Below are 22072 nucleotides of genomic sequence, written 5' to 3'. Positions count from 1 at the left end.
AGTTAGCATTTCCTCATTACTTGGTGTCCATCCTAACTTGTCATATTCTGTTAACTAAAAAAAAATCTTGCTTTGAAATTATTTGTCCAAATTAACCAAGAGACAAAATGACACAGAAACTAACAACTGTAGGTCACCATACGGCCTTCAACAATGAGCATAGTAAGCTATTATATGGCTCAAAAGGTCAAATGTCAAACAATTTAAATGAAAAATCTAACGGCCTAATGAGTGTACAAAAAAAGAATGAAAAACAAACATGTAAACACATCAACAAACATCAACTCCTGAACTACAGGCTCCGGACTTGGAACAGGCATATACATGCACTTTTTTTTTTAACCTTTTTAATTTTAAGAATTAGAAACTGTAATAGGTTTAGGGTGATATCAACAAACACAAATTTATCATTTCTATTCTATTCAACAATGAGGGTGGTAAAGGGGGGAACTGAACACAGAAACGCGTGAAATAAAAATCATGAAAATATTGCACAGAAAATAAAAACCGAGAAAAACAAAGCACTAGTAATAAATCATAATTATTAAGGAAAAAAAGTACTAGAAGTTATTACTCAACTGTTCTTGGAGCTCATGCAGTCATTATCAATAGACATGAAGACCTTGCAGTCACCTTTTCAAATCTTGTTTTGAAAAATAATTAGCATAGTAATTTGATAGACATACTATACATGAACAATATAATTGCAAAAGTAGAATGGTAACAATATACATCAATTAAGTTGTATTATATTACACTTGTTTCAGTAGGTTTTATAACACATTGACTTCGAATATGTCCCGGGTTTAATTTTAATCAAATGCGGAACAAGCACAATAAATTGAGTACTGACATGGAAAATAAATAAGGGGAAACAAGAAGCATGCACATCCAACCAAACACAAGATAACAAGAAATTAAAAGGTCAAAAAACGAAAAAAACAGGAAATATAAAGTCTGAAAACTTTGCACGAAAATAACCATTTACCCCCCCCCCCCCCCTCCACAATATTTGAGGGTGTCCATTGTTGAAGATGTACAGAGACCTGTGTGAGACACACAGGCTCTTTAGAGGCTGTAGTTTTTGTCTCGTCTTGACAGAGTCAAAAAGCGAGACATAGGTATGCTGTTTCAGGCGTTGTCAACAATGTATTAGTTTATGATTAGGTCAGTTTATTGTGAACCACAAGTGGTAGGTCAATGATATTTGGTTTGCAGTTGTTTAAGCATTGGCATATCTCATTTCCATGGAGATAATTTGGCTCCGCCCCTTAGTCATGGTCTATTGAGATTGAAATTTTTTTTAAGTTAACATGTATTAGTTTGTGATTAGGTCAGTTCAAAGGGAACCATTAGTGATAGTCAATGTTAATTGGTATTCAGTTGTATAAGCATTGGTACATCTCATTTCCATGGAGAATATTTGGCCTTTCCCCTCAGTCACAATCTAATGACTTTGAAACTTATCTTAGTTTACATGTACATTGTATTAGTTTGTGATTAGATCAGTTTAAGATGAACTGCTAATGTTAAGTCAATGATATTTGTTATGCAAATTTATTGGCATTTGCAAGTATCTTTCCCATGGAGGTTATATAGCCTCACCCCCTCTTCATGGTTCATTGACTTTGATTTTTTTACATAGTTTACAAGTTAATGTTTGTATTTAGGTTTTGGAAAGACTTGTAATAAGTCAGTGGTATTTTTTATGCAGTTGTATTAGCATTGGCACATATCATTTACACGGAGATTGTTTAGCCATGTAACTCAGTTATGGTTCATTGAATATTTGCATAACTTGTGTAAGATGTTAAAGTATTGCTATTTTGATTTCAACATTTGCATAATCAAAATTACAAAAAAGGTGAGACATATCTCTGTGATAACAGTTTATTATTTGAATAACTGGTATTAAAATTGTTTTTACAATGACCCAATAGGTATATGTCTTATTATTTCACTTTCTCACATGTATATTAAAATCAACTTGAAACAATTCATCTTGACTTGTGTACTTAATAGTTTGGGCTAAATAAACTCATCAGAGATACCAGGATAGAAATTTTGTATATACGCCAGACACGTGTTTCATCTACAAAGACTCATTAGTGACACTTGAATCAAAAAATGTTAAGGATTATGTACCCTTGTGTTGCTTCAATGCTAAACATATGGAAATTTTAAAGAAAATCCACAGCCTTTATCCTTGTTCTATCATATTTGGCAATTTGATGACCGATATATATAGGATTATTACATGCAGTGCTAGCATTGATTTCCTTAAAACAAGTTTATAAATATAGTTATTGGTTAGAACAAATAAAAAATATGGACCAAATCAAGTACACCTTTTAGGGTGTGCTCGAATTTAATTACTCTGCACAAGGTATTTTGGAATTTACAGGTTGGTTAGAACTTTTTGTAAAAAACAAACACTAGCACATCATAGAAAAGCAAGTGAGTAATCTATGTTTCAAATTTTATAACAAAAATCTCTGTATTAAAGGCTGTGGATTTTCTATAAAAATCTTGGTTTATTTGCCACAAAGTACTCCCTTTCTATTAAATGCAATGCAACAGTAAATAATAATGCTTTGCATCAAGTTTCCCCCTAGTATATGTTCAAAATGGCCTGTCTATTATTCGTTATATCTGTAGTTTTGATACAATTGATGTTTAAAAAATTCGTACAAAATGGCTACAGAAGGGTACATAATCCTTAAAAAGGCCAAATAAAGTACGAAGTTGAAGAGCATTTAGGACCAAAAGTTCCTAAAAGTTTTAACAAATACAGCTAAGATACAATGAGGTAGTCTTCCTCAGGTAGAAAAGCCTTATAATTTTAAAAATTCAAATTTTTGTTAACAGTTAATTTATAATTATGAACACATCAATGATAACTCATGTCAATTGAGCCCTTGCCACACACACATTTATACCAGATCTTGTACCAAATCAACAAGATAAGATCACCATAATTCTGTAAACTTTAAAAAAAAAGTTTAATTTCCTGTAGATCAGCCTGATGGTCTTGATAATGGTGAAGACTGTGTTTCTATGGATACTAAGTTAGGACAATGGGAAGATCAGGCATGTGATGTCAAACAAGGATTTGTATGTAGAAAGACAGGTGGATTAATGATATTGATCTTTGTTTTAAAAGTTGGATATGACATTTTTCTTCTCCAGATTAAATGCGAGTCCTTCCACAGCAGTGGTTACATGTGTTAAGGGAGATAAATCTTTGTAAGTCAACTGAATGTTTTAAAAGGATTACAGCTTTTACATTAATGCTAGCAAGACAAATCTTTGTTTGGCTTGCTTGCTTTGTTTGTATCAATGTTTGCTCAAGCATGGCAATTAAGATAGGCGGGGTTTCAGCTTGTATACATCATACTTAAATTTTATTGGACGTTATGTTTGAGGTTAAGGACACTAAATTTTAAAACATCACATGACAAATATTCTCACATGTTTCCTTACCTGTAAATATACAATACAGTCAGGATTCTACTTCGTCAAAATTATCTCCCCATTACGGCAGTTCATTTTCACAATCGTAGAAATGGAAACCAATTTTTTTTCCAACATATGCATTTTCATCATCCAACTTAAAGATTGTCGTCAAATACTTTTAGTAAAATAGCTATTCGAACACACCTACTCTGATTTTGTGATTCATTGGATAGGTATTTCACTCGACCCCTACATTTCATCTTTTAGTATTGTGATTTTTTTATGTTATAAAGTCAACCTGTAGCTTTGCTATATAAAAATGATAGAATCTGAAGCGAGATGATGTATCAAATACTCTTCCTTTGTACGTTTTCAAGACAAAATATTCATCTCAAACACACCCTAACATAAAAAAAGGTGCACTCGATTTTCTCTTTTCGATACAATTGTTACCCATTTATTGGACTTTTTTTTTGAGTTACATAAATGAAAGGGCAGACATGGAAACAACTGAACTAATAGATTAATATGTTATAAAAAAAACCAATATTAAGTTTATATTTTTCTTTCATTGACCAATTATTGTATTTTTACAGGTGAGGAAACATGTGAGAATATTTGTCATGTGATGTTTTAAAATTAAGTGTCCTAAACCTCAAACGTAACGTCCAATAAAATTTAAGTATGATGTATACAAGCTGAAGCCCCGCCTATCTTAATTGCCATGCTTGAGCAAACATTAATACATACAAAGCAAGCAAGCCAAACAAAGATTTGTCTTGCTAGCATTAATGTAAAAGCTGTAAAAAATTAAAGCATTGACTTTTGCTGTTGGTTTTTTAATTTGATTTTCATGGCTCAGTTTTTACCCAAAAGGATTTGAAATAATTATTATATATCAAAGGAAAGTAACCCAACTGCCCCAAATATTTGTAAGTTATAAGTAAATATTTAAATGTCTTGTATTGTATAATCTCTGACAATCTGTTTTCTTTATTTTAGTTGCTGGACCAACACTGCCACCAATTCCCCCAACATCACCTGTAATAGGAAAAGGTAATATATACATTTGTTTTTAGCTGTCCTGGACTATAGGGTCAATGGCTGCGATGTGACTTATTGCAATCACTCAATGTCTTTCTACCTACAAGATTGATTGCATGACCAAAATATTTTGATGATTCCTTATGAGTTATTTCCGTTGAGTGATGATTTTGTCTTGCCTTGATGACATTGTACACTTTTTTTTGGGTGTTATCGACAAAAACTAATTGAAAAAGAAATGAAAGCAAATGCCTTTATATTTTAGGTCAAACCTATGGTTGTCCAGATGGATGGGTTAGTTATAGATCAAGTTGCTATTTGATTGCTAGAAAAAAAACTACATGGAATGTCGCCAGATCTATTTGTAGGAAGAACGGCTCTGATTTAGCTTCCATTGCAGAAGAAGGAGAACAGGATTTTATAACAAGCCAAATCCCTAAAAGTAAGTGCGGTAAATTAAGGCCTCAATTATTGATAGAGAGAAGGCCTATACTCATAATCAACACCAAACTTTTCAGCTCTCTGGGACTTTTATAACCATTTGTAATGAATTTGACATTATTCATCACTTTTAAAAGTTGTGTTGCATACAAGGAAGGAAAACCTAGAGTGAAGGTCAAAGCCTACACTGCATTTGAACTGCCTTAAAAACAATTACAAGTTGAGGTTGAATTTGTAGTACATCAGTAAATTTCTGCCTTCCATTAGTATATTCGTCGGGTATGTTTACATTAAATAACCCATCACAATTGATTTGTAAACTCAAGAGGGGCACTCTGATGGTCTTGCATCTTTTTCTGTTAGGCCATTAATACCAATACATCACACATAATCATAAAGCATGAATTATTTAAAACTTGAGTTTATATTTCAGGGCCCAAAACAAGCATTTTTCTTATTTCAAGACGATAACTTGTGTAATTGTATGGATCTCTTTCAAACTGTACAACAATACTCCATATAACAAAGGGGAGGCTGGGATTTGGTTTTGGATTAATTGCCCAAAATATGTAGGAATAAGGGGCCAAAAAGGGCCGAAAAGAAGCACATTTCTAGTTCCCAAACAATAACTTGGGTTTAAGTACATGTATATGGATCTCTCTGTAATTGTACTATAAGGTTCTATACTAAAAAGGAAAGGATGGGATTGTTTTTAAGGGTTATTGCTGAAAGGGGGGTTTCAATAAGTTTTGGGGGGATTTGTTAAAAAAAATTAAGGGTTTTCTTTTTTTTTTTAATTTTTCAAATTTCAAATTTTGATAATTTTCAAGAAGAAGTCTTCAATTGCACAGTATTGTGCAATAGATTTGTTGATCTTTGGGCACATTTATTTTGTAACAAAAACCTTTTTTTTTTGTCAAAAATTCAATCACAATCCAAATTCAGACAGCATCAAGCTTGAACATTGTGACCATATTTACCTTGCCCCAACTATTCAGAGTCCAACCATTGCGGTTGTATAAAGCTGTGCCCTGCGGAGCACCTGGTTTTCACCTACTTTCAATTGATGACAGTCTTTTAAAAAGCTTGTTATATGAAACATACTTGTACTTCAAAAAATCTTCCTCTTTGAAACTTTTGATTGGAATGCAACCAATTATAGGGCCAATCACTCTTTGAGTGTCTTGATTAGAAAGTTGTGTCTATTAGAGTGTATGTAAAAAAAATGTGGCCATTTTTTTTTTATCTACGAAAAAAGATTATGTTTGCATATATAATGTGCCATATAAAAGTCTTTGATTTATATCTCAGATTAAATCAAGATAAAAGAAAGACATTTGAGGTAACCCTACTTCTTCAAAAATCGAAAGCTTTTCCAAAAATATCTTGAATGTTCCCTCTCCAAAGAGCATCTCTTTTGTGTTTGTTGATACTTTGAGATTTTGATTTGTAGTCCCCTAACGGCTAACGTCTAAGTGGACTTAGGTTTGCACTGCGTGTCTGTCAGTTCGGCAAATCAGACTTTTTTGTGCTTGTAGATTTTGATTTGATTTATCATGACAAATTACAGGTCAAATTCATTATTCACGCTTTAAGTTTTTCTCTTTGTTCAGTTGAAGCCCTTTCTCTAGAATTAAATTTTTGATGAAATACTTATTCATTAGAAGACTTCTGTTCAAACGGAAATAACTAATTTTTTTAAAGACAAAATGACATTTTGAATGTTTTTTCTTTTCTTTGGTATTTAGTGATTCAATTTTGTTCCAGTCTGATAACTGTGTGCAGAGTTGTTGTCTTTGAAATAGAAAATTCACTGAGATAGTCAGAATTCAACAAGTTTTTACATTTTGGTGGAAGATTTTGTCTCGATATTTTTATGTAGTTTACATTATGACAAATTATAGATCAAATTTTTGTTCCATTACAATGAATTTGTAACGGGTTGGGGACTATGTATTGCCATGTATTACTCGCAGAATGCTTGTTTTTATCAAAAAATGTTCAACTCTGATGCTGCAAAATTGTTTAATATTTAGTTAAAATAGACATTGATGACTTTATTGTGTGAAACTTTTTTTTAGATCTATCATACTTTTACTCTTTTTTGCTAATACCTTCATCATGTTCATTCATGACTAAAAACTTGTATTTAGACCATTTTGCACGTTTTTCTTTACGGTAGACCACCATAATATTACATGTATATGAACAGTAAAATCTTACCATTTTAATGACAATATAAAAAAGATGATGTGGTATGATTGCCAATGAGACAACTGTCTACAATTAAGAGACCAAAATGACACAGACATTAACAACTATAGGTTACTGTACGGCCTTCAACAATGAAGAAAGCCTATACCGCATAGTCAGCTATAAAAGGCCCCGATAAGACAATGTAAAACAATTCAAATGAGAAAACTAACGGCCTTAAGTATATAAAAAATGAACGAAAAAAAATTATGTTACACATAAACAAACGACTTCCACTGAATTACAGGCTCCTGACTTGGGACAGGCACATACATAAATAATGTGGTGGGGTTAAACATGTAAGCGGGATCCAAACCCTCCCCCTAAACAGGGACAGTGGTATAACAGTAAATCATAAGAATGAACTATAAAAGTCAGTTGAAAAGGGCTTAACTCATCTGATGGACAAAAATACAAGTGGACGTGGTAGGGTAATTGTATGTCTGCTCAACAGTTTAACCATTTATCTGTGTATATTTGTTTTTATACAACCGCAAAAATTGAAAAAATTTGGTCCTATATTGGTATGACGTTGTCGTTGTCATCGTCGTCGTCATCCAAAGACATTTGGTTTTCGCACTATAACTTTAGTATAAGTAAATAGAAATCTATGAAATTTAAATACAAGGTTTATGACCATAAAAGAGAGGTTGGGATTTATTTTGGTAGTTTTGGTCCCAACAGTTTAGGAATTAGGGGCCAAAAAGGGTCCAAAATTAAACTGTTTGCTTTCATAAAAAAATGAATTATTGGGGTTCTTTGATAGTGAATTTAGATTCTTAATTTTTGGTCCTGTTTTCAAATTGGTTTACATCAAGGTCCAAAGGGTCCAAAATTAAACTTAGTTTGATTTTAACAAAAATTTAATTCTTGGGGTTCTTTGATATGCTGAATCTAAAAATGTACTAAGATTGTTTATTATGGGCCCAGTTTTCAAGTTGGTCCAAATCGGGGTCCAAAATTAAATTTTGTTTGATTTCAGCAAAATTGAATATATGGGGTTCTTCAATATGCTGAATCTAACCATGTATTTAGTTTTTTGATTATGGGCCCGGTTATAAAATTGGTCCACATTGAGGTCTAAAGGGTCTAAGATTGAACAATATTTGATTTCATCAAAAAATTGAATTCTTGGGGTTCTATGATATGCTGAATATAACCATGCATTTAGATTTTGGATATTGGACCATAATAGGTAAATGTTAAATTAAAATTTAAGTTTTTAAGTTTAAGTTCTTAGACCACACTCATTGTGTTGTGTCAACTATTTAATCCCAAACCAAATTCAGAGCTATATCAAGCTTAAATGTTCTGTCCATACTTGCCCCAAATGTTCAGGGTTCAATCTCTGCGGTCGTATAAAGCTGCGCCCTATGGAGTATCTGGTTATTACATGTGGTTATGAAATAAATTTTATTGCAATTTGAAATATTTGTGTTTGTCTCAGCTGGTAGTAATAGGCCAACTATATTTTACATGTCTTATTCCCAAGCCTCAAATTGCTAGAGATTACATTCTAGGAGGAAACTTGACATTACTGTTATGTCCACTGTTCTCCCAAAATTGACATATGGATAACTAACTGGTTCATGTCAGCGTCACAAAATTTCAGTTGCAGTTTTATCAGGAACTTCTAGGAGTAGTCTCTTTATATTTGGCATAAAGCTGTATCATAATATAGAAAATATAGCACTTTTCTAGGTAAGAGGCACAATTCTATGAAATTCACAAAACTATTAAATCTTCCTCTTTTCTGGAAATAAATTACATGAATGTTCAAGGCTTTCACATTTATGATTCATTATCAAATACAACATGTTTTAAAAATTTAAGACTGAACTCAATTGTGGCCACTTTGAATTTAGACAAAAAGCGTCTAAAAACTAGACTTATAAAATGTTAAATTTGTGAAGAACTCATGGTGATATTACCTGATGAGTGTGATTGTAAATAAAACAGCCCATTTTTAAGTTACTAAAGTTATTTTCTTTTGAATAGGTTAATATTTTAAACATATTGTAAAAATGCTCAGTTTAGGGGCAAAAAATGCCAAAAAGCGGTCTCCCCAGGTTTACTCCTTTAGTATATTTTCTAATTTAAACTTAGTTGAACTTGGTTTATTCAATTAATATAACCAGTTAATTAACCCTTTCAAGGCGAACAATGCGTTGAGGCATCCCCGTAGCCATGCCGAACAATGTGTTGAGGCATCCCCGTAGCCAGGCCGAACAATGCTTTCAGGCATAGACAATCACGTGATAATCATATTTTTTTTTGTCTTTTAACTCATTTCCCCCCGTAAAGCTATGTTTAACCTATACATATATAGGTTTTCAGGAAGCTTGTATATCACAGTTAAAGAATACCAATTATGACTGAATTTGATACCTTATATATACTTCAATACAATGAAAGATCGGTAGCGTCAACAAACAAAATAAACCGCCGCCATTTTGTACAAAAACATGTGATGCGAACATGTGACTTTTTTCGTCGAGAAAAGGTTATTTGGAAGGAAAGTTAAATTTGATTTCATGAATATTTTGATTAACATTATGATACAAATTACGAAAAACGATTTTAACAATTGCACGGAGAATAAAATCAATTAATAATCCGACTTCCGTCGGCGCGGTAATTGGATTTTTCCCACGAGTGCAAAAGGTCGCACTCCTTTTATGGAAGTTCTAAATAAAACAATCCAATCACATTCCTCTCTCACTTGCCGATGTCAAGGACGCATAATTATAGTAAATATTAGTAAAATGTCGTTTCATGGTCTGTATCGTGTCTGTAACATTCTGAGACATAAAAATGTCCGATAGTTTTGAGAACGAGTTTGATGGATTTTTGGTGGGAGAAGTAGATCTTCTTGGTCAACGGTATGAAATGCATTGACCTCAAAATGACATCGGTGATGATTTCATGATCACTCCTGAAGTGATGTTGAAAGAGAAGGGGTCAGCGAACTTTCAGATGAAAATAATGACAGCTGACAGATGTAAATAATGCCCCTGATGTCCCCCAACAATGACTGATGGCACCAAGAATTTTATATACTAGTATTGAAATTTGAAAGAGGTCTTCCCCATTTATCCCAGAAGTAACTGCCTAACTGGTCCACAAAACATATGAGACCCAAAGAAGGATATTTTTTCCAGATGTTTCTATCTGACAACCAAATAATTGATAGTTATAATTAGATAAGATAAGACATTTTATTCCAAAGATAGGATATTTTGATTCCAGAGATAAGATATTTTTATTCTAATTAAAGGGCCCATGAAGAGCAAAGTAATATTGCAATGATTTGATAATTAACATAAAACCGGTAATGTTTTTATAAATCATATATAAATATGAATATAATCATCTCAATTTTAAGATGTTAAACCGCAGCCAGATCAGAGCCACACACATATATTAGAGTAAAAAAGCCATAACAATTATGTTTTTATTTTAACAGGCAATTATTCTCATATTCAATATATATGTACATTGCCGGAAAATAAAATATAATTGTATGAGCTTTAGAATTTAGGACAAAAATGTTATATTTTCTGACAATGTACATATATTGTTTTTATCCTGAAATTTATTAATCCCAACACTTGAAGGCTTTATCATGTTTATAGTTATTAAAAATATAAGTCATGGTCTCTTATTTTTCAAAGAAATGGACGAAATTATGCAGATAATAAGGTATCTTCACTTCACTGCTACGCACCAGGGAGGTGAGCAAAGATGGGAGACTAAAAATGATGTATCTTACAAACTCAGAAATTAAAGACCCCCTTAACAGACAAAAAATGAGAGACCAACATGTCCCCAAACGATAGGTGGCGATTCATGATATCTTACATAGGGAGGGATGCATTCAAGCAATTCATGCCTTCTAAAACAAAGAAATGGGCCATCAAACTTTGGGTTTTGGTAGCGTCAGACATGGTGTATGTCATATTGTGAAATCTACCATGTCAAGACAGATCAAACACATGTAGGTTAACTCTGTTTGCCAGTAGACTTCGGGAAACAAGATAAGGTGTCACATATGCTGGGCTAGGGTAGCTGTTAAAGGTACACAGGAAAAAAAGGTTTGAAAATATGGTTGTGTTGAATGTAGAAAACCACTTTGCCTACCCCATTGCTTCACTGTCTCCCACTCAGTCAAAAATTAAACTTCTTAAATTAACAGTTACTTTGTTACAATTTTTAATTTGAAAGTATATTATATACACATAATTTGTTGAAAGGTTTTCACAGATAAGTTGTTGAAAGGATATTCATAATTTATATTTGTTGTTACAGTTGACATTTTCATTTAATTTTTTTTTTTAATAAGGAACATTAAATTATTTTCATCATTGAACAATACAAAACCAAAGACAGTGGAAATTCTAGCATCCCATGGAGTCAGGACACTTATAATAAATAATTTTAAAAATAAATCATTGACTTTTTTAAAGTAATTTTATTTTTAAAAGTTCATGATTGTCTTTCAACATTTAATTATGTCTCACTTAATTTATCAACACATTATTAAAGTGTTAAATGTACATGGATAAGTGTGTCAGGTCATTTTACATTTAATTAATATTTCCATGCACTCAGTGGTTTGATACAAAAAAAACAGAAAAAAATATTTGCACACTAAAAAAAAAAGCACATATTAATCTCAAAAGTTTTGATTTTACCAGAAAAAAATATCATTAGATATCTCCATTAAAATATTAAAAATTCCACAAAAGATCCCAATAGTCAATTTAGATCAATATTCATGCAAAAATTCAAAGAAAACATCGGACTAAGAAAGACAACTCCAACTTATCCAGGGACACAACTTCCTATCTGGTGATTGCATTGTACAGGTAAAAAAATGGCCGCCGCGGAATTTGTCAAACCATTTTTATTCGTATTTATTCTGACTAATAAGCTAGAATTTTGACTCTGGAGTTATTTTTTCCATAAAACTATGATAAAGGAACACTCGAAATTGTTAATAACCATTTGTATTGTTAATTTAGAAGATCGGAGGCAAAAATATAAACCGGTCACAAAAAAAAAATAGATTTCTCAAATCAAACGTCATTTTCTTTCCACAAAAGGTTAAAAAAAAAATCAAAAGTAGGTATTGTCATGTAAATTTATTTATATTGCAACACTCCTTTCATACTTAAGTGTAACAATATCGAGTTTGAAACCGATTTGATGAGAAACAACAAAGATACACACGTTTTTATTAAAACGTCATTTTTTTCCCATTCACACGTCAAATTAATTCAGGCCAGGCAAACTGCGCGCGGAAATTTGATCAGGTCACACAACGTCGCGGAAAAAACAATTCAGTAAGGAAAGTGTTAACATTAGTTCAGTCATTAGTTTTCTTATATTTTGACTATCACATACTTTTGAAAAGTTTCTATTGAAACAGATAAAAAAATCAAAAAATCGGCAAAATGGCCATCACGCCTATCTTTAATTATTATTTTATCGTAATAAGGTATCATTTGCCGAGCACCATTTTCTAGCATTTTGTAGATGAATATATAAGATTCATGAAATATTACATTTTATTGAAAATAAAACATGATCTTACAAGATTCAAGCCTTTGAAAATATACAAATTTTGCTGAATCAGCACTTTTTCAAAACCATGCAATTTCAACCTGTCAGTAGGGGTATTGAGAAATCTCACAACTTTTTAAATTATCATAATTTCCTTTCATTTAAAGTTGTTTGTTAAGATATATGTTATCATTAAGCTAATTTTTTTCTATAAAACAAAAAAAATCAGGTCAAAATACCCTAAAATAGGCTTAAAATGGCCATTTGTCAGTACAGAAATGGACAATTTTCGAATGTTCGGCATACACAAATAATGGCTGAATATTTTTTCAAAATATTTTGCACAAATAGTTATTACATATAAGGTATCTAAAATACAAAATATCAGCTTGATTGGAATATTTTGGATTTGGACCATTTTGCATGGTTTTATCACAGACTGGCTCTTAAATGCAAATAAAAAGCAGATGTCAAATTAACCTAATACATGGTACTCAATGTGATAGATTAACAGATTCAGCTAATGAGATTGTTAGAAAAATCTTGTATAGATTGCAAGGTTGTGTCAAAGGATCTTTAAAACTTTATCTGAAAGGGATGAAAGATACCAAAGGCACATTCAAACTAGCTGAAAAGAAACTGACAATGCCATGACAACAACAACAAAAAAACGATCAAATAGCAAACATCAGTAAACAACACAACATGTAGCACACACACAGATTTTTTTTCGTGTGATGGAGTTAATGAAAGGGAATTACAATATGAATGGGCAATTGATGACTTTGAGGCTATAATCTATTTATTGATTTCTATTTTTAGCTCATTGTTACAACATGCATTCCAATGATACTCAGTGTGATAAATGGAGAGATCAAGGAGAATGTCAGAAGAACCCAGTATGGATGGCAAGGTCATGTCATAAGAGCTGTAATTACTGTATACGGGATTGCAAAAATATCCATTACTCTGTAGAGTGTGACCACTGGGCTAGTGTTGGTGAATGTTACAAAAACCCATCTTATATGTTGAAGAATTGTCCATTGTCATGTGGAACATGTGATTCAGGTAATGTTGTATGCTTTTATATAAATGATAAACTATAGCAAAACCCATGTGTGCTGATGCAATTTAAATCTGCCATGAATCAACCTTCCATCAGAATTAATGGGACTTGTGAATCAACTGTTTTGTAATCCATGAATGAAATAACTGTATTATTGATATTTTTCAGCTTGCCTGTCCAAAACCATAATTGTGATTTTTTTTGCTTACTAGAAATGTATGATATGCTGATTTTATTGATGTTTTTTTTATCAAGTTATTGGGGCAAAATTAAACAAAATTTATCAGGAACGAAACCAGACTAGACAAGAAAAAGTTACTCCTGATTGTCGAGTTCTTTTTAAACTAATTAGCAATTTCTGTTTTGTTCTTTAAATGTTAAAAGGTAGAACAAAATCAACTTTGAAATGAAGACCAGAGCTGTTTCTTTGCTTTCCGAGTTATTTTAAGTCTGTGTGTGTGTTTATTTTGTGGCATGAATTGCTACACCATGTCTTTTCATTTCCGGTGTAGTGTTTTTAATGCAGAATATAAAGAAAATGGTAAAACAGGCTTTTAAATTTTTTTTTTTTTTCTAATTTAAGCCATCTATGGTGGATTGTGGATTGGATTTAGTGACACTGGATTCCAGATGAATTTTAAATGGTCAGATGATAGCACTGTCAAATATACAAAGTGGGCTAAAACTGAACCCAACAATTGGAATGGAGAGACGAGGGAGGATTGTGTTATTATGCTTCTGAAGGTCTGTACAGATGTATAGTCATTTGCTCATTGCAAATCATTTGGTATTGACTATCATTTACAAGTCAATTGAAAGTTTGTATGGTCATTTAAATCATTTGAAGATCTACATGTACAGTAAATGCAAATCATTTAGTTTGAAATCTTTTTTGTAAGCTATTTGAAAGCTTGAATGTCTAGAAATTTGTAAATCATCCAAAGGCTTTCTAAAGTTATTGACATATCTTTCTTTAAGTTTTTGAGCTAGTATCAATGAAACAAAACTATAATAATGTTGAGTAAAAGTACTACAGAATTTATCTTAAATTAGGTTATAGAATTATGAGACTTCTTGCCACTTAAATTGGACACTTGTTCATTATTGAAAACTGTATGATGACTTTAAGATGTTTCAAGTTGTTATATTATGTTGTTGCATTGCTGTCTCATCAATATTGATATTTTACCCCTATCCTTTTGTTTAAAGTTAAACAAGGTAACTAGTTCTTATATCTTTATTACACATTGATATTTATACACCCTCCCCCCTTTCACATGAACATATCTCCTTTTGTTTAGAGACTCATAAATTCATCAATTTGTTTATCTCACAGAATGGTAAATGGAATGATGTTCCTTGTGAAATGGCCAATGCAGGATTTATTTGTAAGAAGAGGAAGCAAGTTTTAAATGAAGTTACACAGTCACCACTAGCGATAGGTTGCGTCAATGTAAGTTTTTTTTAAAAATGTCATCCACAATAAAGCAATATCAGTACTGTATTTAACGATTTGTGACCATTGATTGGAGATTCAACAGTCCAGAATGCAGCTGCACCAATGACTCAAATTGTTAACCAATGAATTAACGACAGACTTCATCCAGTCGAAATTATTGAAGATACACTGCATAATACTTATAAATTGTCATTTGTCATCTCTCCAAGATTGTACTGCTTAAGTGAGAAAAGCATTCTCGTTGAGATGACCAATGATAATCTGTTTATCGCTATTTGACCTGTGACGATGTAAATATTATTGATAACACTATGTGTGCCCTTAGCTTCTAGCGATAATTTTTCACATCACTCTACTGTGCTGAGTTTAAGGAAATTTTCAGTCGGTATTAAGATCAAAGGAAAATTTTGAAAAAAAGCGATAAATATCATTATTTTATTCATAGTTTTACTTGGAAGCAGAAGCTGCATGTCCTGTTGTAGGTACAGTTAATGAGAAGCTGATCAAATCAAAAATTTTGGTTTCCAATCGCAAATACATAAACTCATCCCTTTTTCCCCTTTGAGCACCTACCTAGTCATGTATAATTATAAAAGATTCGGAGAACATGTTAATGAGATTGCCAGGCAATGGTAATGTTAAAAAAATAAATTAATTAAATCTTGTTTATTTACAGAATACCATTGGTTATGATGCTTACTGCTATGGATTCAATGATGAAACCACCGATTGGGCAACAGCAGAGAGTGTTTGTGCTCAAGTCCAATATGGGCATCTGGCAACAATAAACAATTTGTAAGTAAATCTGTTGGGTTTTTTTATTTGCAAGAAAATGCAACTCAAATTTAATATTTATCTCTTGACATCTGGCATTAGTAGCTAAAATGTAAATAACAATTATCAGCCGTGCTTATTTTGTATTTTAGCATCAATTGACAGAGCTAAAAACAAGGTCGCAATTGAATGGACAAAATAAAAAATAATGGTGTATTGGAATCTGATAGTGATGAAAAATGGACATTTGACAAAAAATTAATGCATACCAGTTACTGGTTATGATCAAAATTGACTTATGACCAAATAAATGGCATATTAGTAACTGCTCAAGATCCAACTGGACATCACACAAAAATAATTGACATAAGTTAGTGAAGTAACTGCTCGTGATCAAAATGAAGATCTGACAAAATAAATGGTGTATTATCTTAAGTTATGATCAAGATGGACTGCTGACCAAAAATAATGGCAAACAAGTTACTCTTCATGATATAATAAAGGTATGACAAAAAAAAAAATGGCATACATTAAGTAACTCTACATGACCTAATTGACATCTCACAAAGATAAATGATGTATTAGGAACTGGTTTTGATCTAAACAGACTTTAATAGAATATTTCATTTTTTGTATGTTTTATTTATAGATGATTGTTGATCATCTCAACAAGATTGTTTTTCTCGCTTGAGCCAGTACGGAGAAAGCAAGAAAAGCAATCGAGTTGAGATGACCAATGATAATCTGTTTATTGTTATTTTACCTTTGACGACGTTGTCAATTTCATTAGCAACGCCACTTGCCTTCTTAGCTTCTAGGGATAATTTTCCATCTCAAGTTAGGTATGATATGAAAAATTATCACAAAGATCAAAGGAAAAATGCACAAAATAGCAATAATTATCACTAAATGATTTTTTCCACTAATGTTCTTACCATAAGTTTTATTCATTATGATTTAGGTACACCCAGTTGTTTTTAGCCAGTCAGATAGCTGGTAAATCTGGACACTATTGGGTTGGTCTTACCCAGGATGTGAACTCTGGTGCCATGGTGTCATGGACTAGTGGTCTTCCAGTATCATATACAGCTTGGTCCAGGAGTCATACAGGTAGTCTTAATTGTTTGACTGCATTTAAAAAAAGGTTTATTTGTTTGTTTGTATTGAATGTTGTGTTCCTTGTTTGTCTGCATTGAATTTGGTATTACGTGTGTGCCTGCATTGAAGGTGGTATTTTTTGTGTGTCTGCATTCATTGTAGTAGAATTCATTTGATAGACATAAATGCTGTTGACAGCAACAAATCTTCAAAAACAGTAATTGTATTCCTATTACACTGAAATGCTTTATGCTGAATTGTTTCAATTGTTTTCAACCATAGAATTGACTGGAGATTTTGTCTTATTAATAAGAATTTAATGTCAAATTATGTTCTAATGACAGCTTAATTGAGACTAATGTTCAATTAGCAGAACAGTTTTAAAGTCAAGTAAAATACATAATCTCGTGTATGTTAATAAAACCTGTGATAAGACAAAATTTTATATTTTAGCCATCCTTTCAAGTGTTGTGTCAATCTGTATTGATATTAAGACATGGTCAAAATATGGACACATTTATTTCAGGGAGTATTGATGAAGATGCTATGTGTGTTGCCATGACAGCAACCCATCCTATAGGATTATGGGAAACAAAAAACTGTTCATTTGAAAAGTCATACATTTGTGAATATCCCAGAGAAGGTTACACTACACCTACAACTACAACTACCACAATAGCGCCTGTATTCTGTCCTTCAACTTGGTTAGAGTTTAATGGTTATTGTTACAAGGTAGATTAAATCCTGATGCATGTTTTAAATAGTTATCTACATTGCTATTTTCTTTCTTTCATACACCCATATCTACGTCCACCACATTTTGAGGTTTAAGAAATCAAGTTAATTTGTTCTGGTATGCATAAATATTTGCTACTGAACTTGGAAGTAAACTCATCAATTACAAGTTAAGTGCTTTCCATATAATTGGTGTGCAATAGTTGAGCTGATTGTTGATGATGAATAAATTATCATAAATCTAATTTGTAAAAATGTCTTTTACAAGAACATTGAGAATGCTTAACATACTGGATTATTATATAGGCCAAATTTACTTATTGGCTTGCAGTCAATTCTTTACTGTACAGTAGCTTTCATCAAAAACAGTATGATATATAGTGATGTATACTGGTAAAGAACAACTAATAAAATACCTGAATATAGACTTGACACAGCCCTAAAATAGTCGGCCAGCAAATTGTCTGAAGTTACACATTTACTGAAGTGAATAAGTCGAAATATGGACAGAAAGACTGAAAATGACTTGATAATTTATTGTTCAGTCTTTTAAGATCCATTCAGATCAAAATGGCTGCTTCAGATAAAAATTAGGTAAATAGTGATTGAAATAAACCCATGGAGATCACTTCTGTACTCAAGAGTCACACGGCATGTGTATCCATAAATCATTGAAAATAGCCTGACAAAGTTCAACCACACTTGAAATCCTTTGCCTACAGGAGATGAACTATGTGATTTTTTAAGTTTCCTATACCTAAACTTCTTTCTTACAATAATCAAAATGGTAATAAACTCTTTATTATTTTTTACACAATCAATTTCAAGTGAAGTTGTAAACTTTATATTTATAAAGACTTTTCTAGTCTGAAAAACTATTACCTTTTGAACTTGAATATGAATAGTGTTTCAGTCTTTTCTACAAGTCCTACAGTTTGCACTGGAAAGAAGATCACAGTCATTGTAAATAATGACATGGTAAGTGTTTGTTTTGATACCTAAAATGTTTTTTTTGTTTTTTGTTAAAGAATATTAATGAGAATGGAGCAAAAAGAACTTGGATGAAAAGCCGTGACTTCTGTCGGGAGAGAGGAGCTGATTTAGCTAGTATTCACAGTGGTGAAGAAAATAACTTTATGAAAAACAGAATGATTGGGTAATATAAATATAAATATGCAGTTTCTAACTTCCTTTCTTACTATTTTTCTTTTTATGCCCCACCTACGATATAAGGGGCATTATGTTTTCTGGTCTGTGGGTCCGTTCGTCCGTCTGTCCCGCTTCAGGTTAGTTTTTGGTCAAGGTAGTTTTTGATGAAGATGAAGTCCAATCGACTTCAAACTTAGTATACATGTTCCCTATGACATGATCTTTTTAATTTTAATGCCAAATTAGAGGGTTTACCCCAATTTTACGGTCCACTGAACATAGAAAATAATAGTGCGAGTGGGGCATTCGTGTACTGGGGACACATTCTTGTTTAGATTTTAAAACTACAATAAAGACAATTATTCCTACCTAGTGAAAGACAACTGTGAAACCTTTTGATATCCAACCACTATTATACCCAATAGGTATAAGTCAGCATGCTCGCAATTGTTGACTTCTTATAGAAATCATAGCCACTGAAAGAAGATTATTGGGGATATAGTACATGTACTAATTTTCATTTATTCTATATAAGGCCAAATAAAAATATATGTGTGAGGCTCCCACAGGGTATCCCCCTCAGGTCGCATGGTCGCTTTTATATTCGTGGCGAGGTCGTTTTTAAGGGAAATGTACAGGTCGCAGGTCGTTTTTTCCAACATAAAGGTCGGAAGTCGTTTTTATATTTAAAGGATCTATTTAAGTCATTTTACACTTATTTTATGTTTTTTTAGCCCCAAAAAGGTCCCAAATTTTTTTTCAGCTCCCTCCGCTCGGTGATCTTTAAAAACTTTGCCCCCCCTTTCTAAATTCCTGGACCCGCCCCTGAACCTGGTCATAAATATAGTTGTTTATGTTAATGCAATATTCAATTGAACATACAAATTAATATTCTTGACAAGTATTTCATCATACTTTGTATGGTCAATAAAGTTAGCCATGAAAAAATTGAAATTTGACCACTTCAATTTTAACAGTAGTTAATATAGCTACATAGATTGCTGTCATCTGAATTCTATCAGATTAGTATCCATTATGGCTAAAATGCAATAATTTATAACAGAATGCACCAAAACTGAAAAAGTAACATGACTCTTTATTTTACAACCAAACACATTGTAAAATGGCTAACTTCCAGTATAGGGGCGTGTATAATAGCTAGAATCAATTTTTGTAAACACAATTTTTGTGCAGATTTTGACAAACCAAAATAAAAAATTTGAAACAAATGCTGACCTACGAACCCTTTTTGAAAAGGATGTAACTGGAACCCTATATATATTTTTATTTGGTCCAAGAGAATTTACAAATTGTGCTTGTCCCTTGTCGGGAGCCTGTTATTCAGTGGTTGTTGTTCATTTCTGTTATATTTGTTTTTTCTCGCAAATTAGATTGTTATAAATAGCGCCTCTATAGTTGTCTTGTTTGAATTGTTTTACAGTTTTCATGTCGGATCATTGTATAGCTGATTTTACCGTATGGGGTTTCATTACAGCTAACTTCTTAATGCATGCAGGGTAAGGGTTTGGTTAGCTTGCTTGCTTTGTTTGTATATTGACAATTGTAATTGGGATAACTGTTAATCAAATTGAAATATAATATATACTTGTGTAATAATGCCTGTCTATATTGTTTGCAGGTTTCAATCTAAATTTCAATGCTTGAGCTAACGTTTTACAAACCAAGCAAGCAAGCCAGCCAAAGTTTTACTCTACAAGCAGTAGGAAATTAGCTGTAATATCAAAACAGTGTTTGTTGTTGTTTGTTTTCTTACAACCTGCTAACTTTTGGAAGTTTTCTTTTTATTTCAATTTAAAGCAATGAACTCTAATTCAATTAAAGATGAAATACCACTTTTACTCAAGAACCTTCATCACAGACAGAACCTATTACAGAGCCTACGTATTATTTGTATTTTAATTTGATCTGGTCCTCAATATGCATGAAATAATTGTTACTGGTTGGTAAATAACAAAACAATGAATCAATAAATTTGAATTAAGTATAGTTAAATAGTAAAATGTATATATTTAGTAACCTGAATCCAAATAATTTTCGGATAAGCACAAATAAATTTGTGTTTGTAAATGTGCTGTCTTACAAAACTTACTATAATTTGTTAATATTTTTAGTTACCGTAACTATGGTGACGTGTGGGTTGGTTTAAATGATAGAGATTCAGAAAATGGTAAGTTGACTTTTAATTCCTTTAACATTGATTTATATTTTCAGTTTTCTAATTTACTTTTAGTTGAAGGACAACCATAGTTTTACATACAAGAGACAAGTAATATTTGAATATTTATTTACAAACGAAAATAACTATCTATTCATTTATTTTCCTGTATTGAGCTATTCCCACAAAATCCAAGAAATTTTGTATAAATGATTTAAAATAATCAATCTGCAGAACTTGGTTGAGAGTATTCAAAGGGTTCCATATTTAATCAATCATAATTTACCATCAATATATTTTGGTCTGTAAAAGGTTAGCATGAAAATGTCAAGCTGTTGATTTAATTATTGCCTTTTTAAATATTTAGGTTTTGAGTGGTCTGATGGATCCCCAGTAGACTTCATGATGTGGGGACCAAATGAACCCAACGATAAATATCAACAAGAAGATTGTGGTATGCTGAATAGATATAACAGTGGATGGAATGATGACAATTGTTACAAAGTTAAATCCTTTGTTTGCAAAATTCAAAAAGGTAATAAAAAAAAAAAAAATGGTCACACATATAAATATAATTATTTTCTGTGACTGTATATTACATTAATTTGTAGGATCCTTTACTATAGATAATTTAGCTGATCTGTAACAATAACATCTTCATGCCTTATATATCATGTACTGTATTACGCCGCTAGATTAAAACTGACAAGGAAAGGTAACACACAGCCAGCGAAAGCTCTATTGTAGTAGAGCCCAGGTGGTCGTGTGGTCTAGCGGGACGGCTGCAGTGCAGGCGATTTGGTGTCACAATATCACAGTAGCATGGGTTCGAATCCCGGCGAGGGAAGAACCAAAA

General features: G+C 32.0%; 1 protein-coding gene across 4 annotated transcripts in view; it reads left to right on the top strand.

Annotated features, from left to right (window-relative positions):
* Positions 1-22072, top strand: part of LOC139523719 (macrophage mannose receptor 1-like) — a 79344-nt gene that overhangs the window by 27292 nt on the left and 29980 nt on the right. For all 4 annotated transcript variants that reach the window (XM_071317941.1, XM_071317943.1, XM_071317942.1 and 1 more), the window contains 12 exons: positions 3017-3130; positions 4459-4512; positions 4766-4942; positions 13582-13827; positions 14409-14569; positions 15162-15278; positions 15961-16079; positions 17020-17168; positions 17683-17888; positions 18920-19047; positions 21173-21228; positions 21584-21751. In XM_071317941.1, the coding sequence (XP_071174042.1) occupies positions 3017-3130; positions 4459-4512; positions 4766-4942; positions 13582-13827; positions 14409-14569; positions 15162-15278; positions 15961-16079; positions 17020-17168; positions 17683-17888; positions 18920-19047; positions 21173-21228; positions 21584-21751 (1695 nt within the window). The remainder of the gene's footprint in view (positions 1-3016; positions 3131-4458; positions 4513-4765; positions 4943-13581; positions 13828-14408; positions 14570-15161; positions 15279-15960; positions 16080-17019; positions 17169-17682; positions 17889-18919; positions 19048-21172; positions 21229-21583; positions 21752-22072) is intronic.

This window comes from Mytilus edulis, chromosome 5 (assembly GCF_963676685.1).
Source record: "Mytilus edulis chromosome 5, xbMytEdul2.2, whole genome shotgun sequence".
NCBI lineage: Eukaryota > Metazoa > Mollusca > Bivalvia > Mytilida > Mytilidae > Mytilus > Mytilus edulis.
Note: the sequence above shows the minus strand (reverse complement) of the source record. Positions and strands in the feature narration are given on the sequence as shown.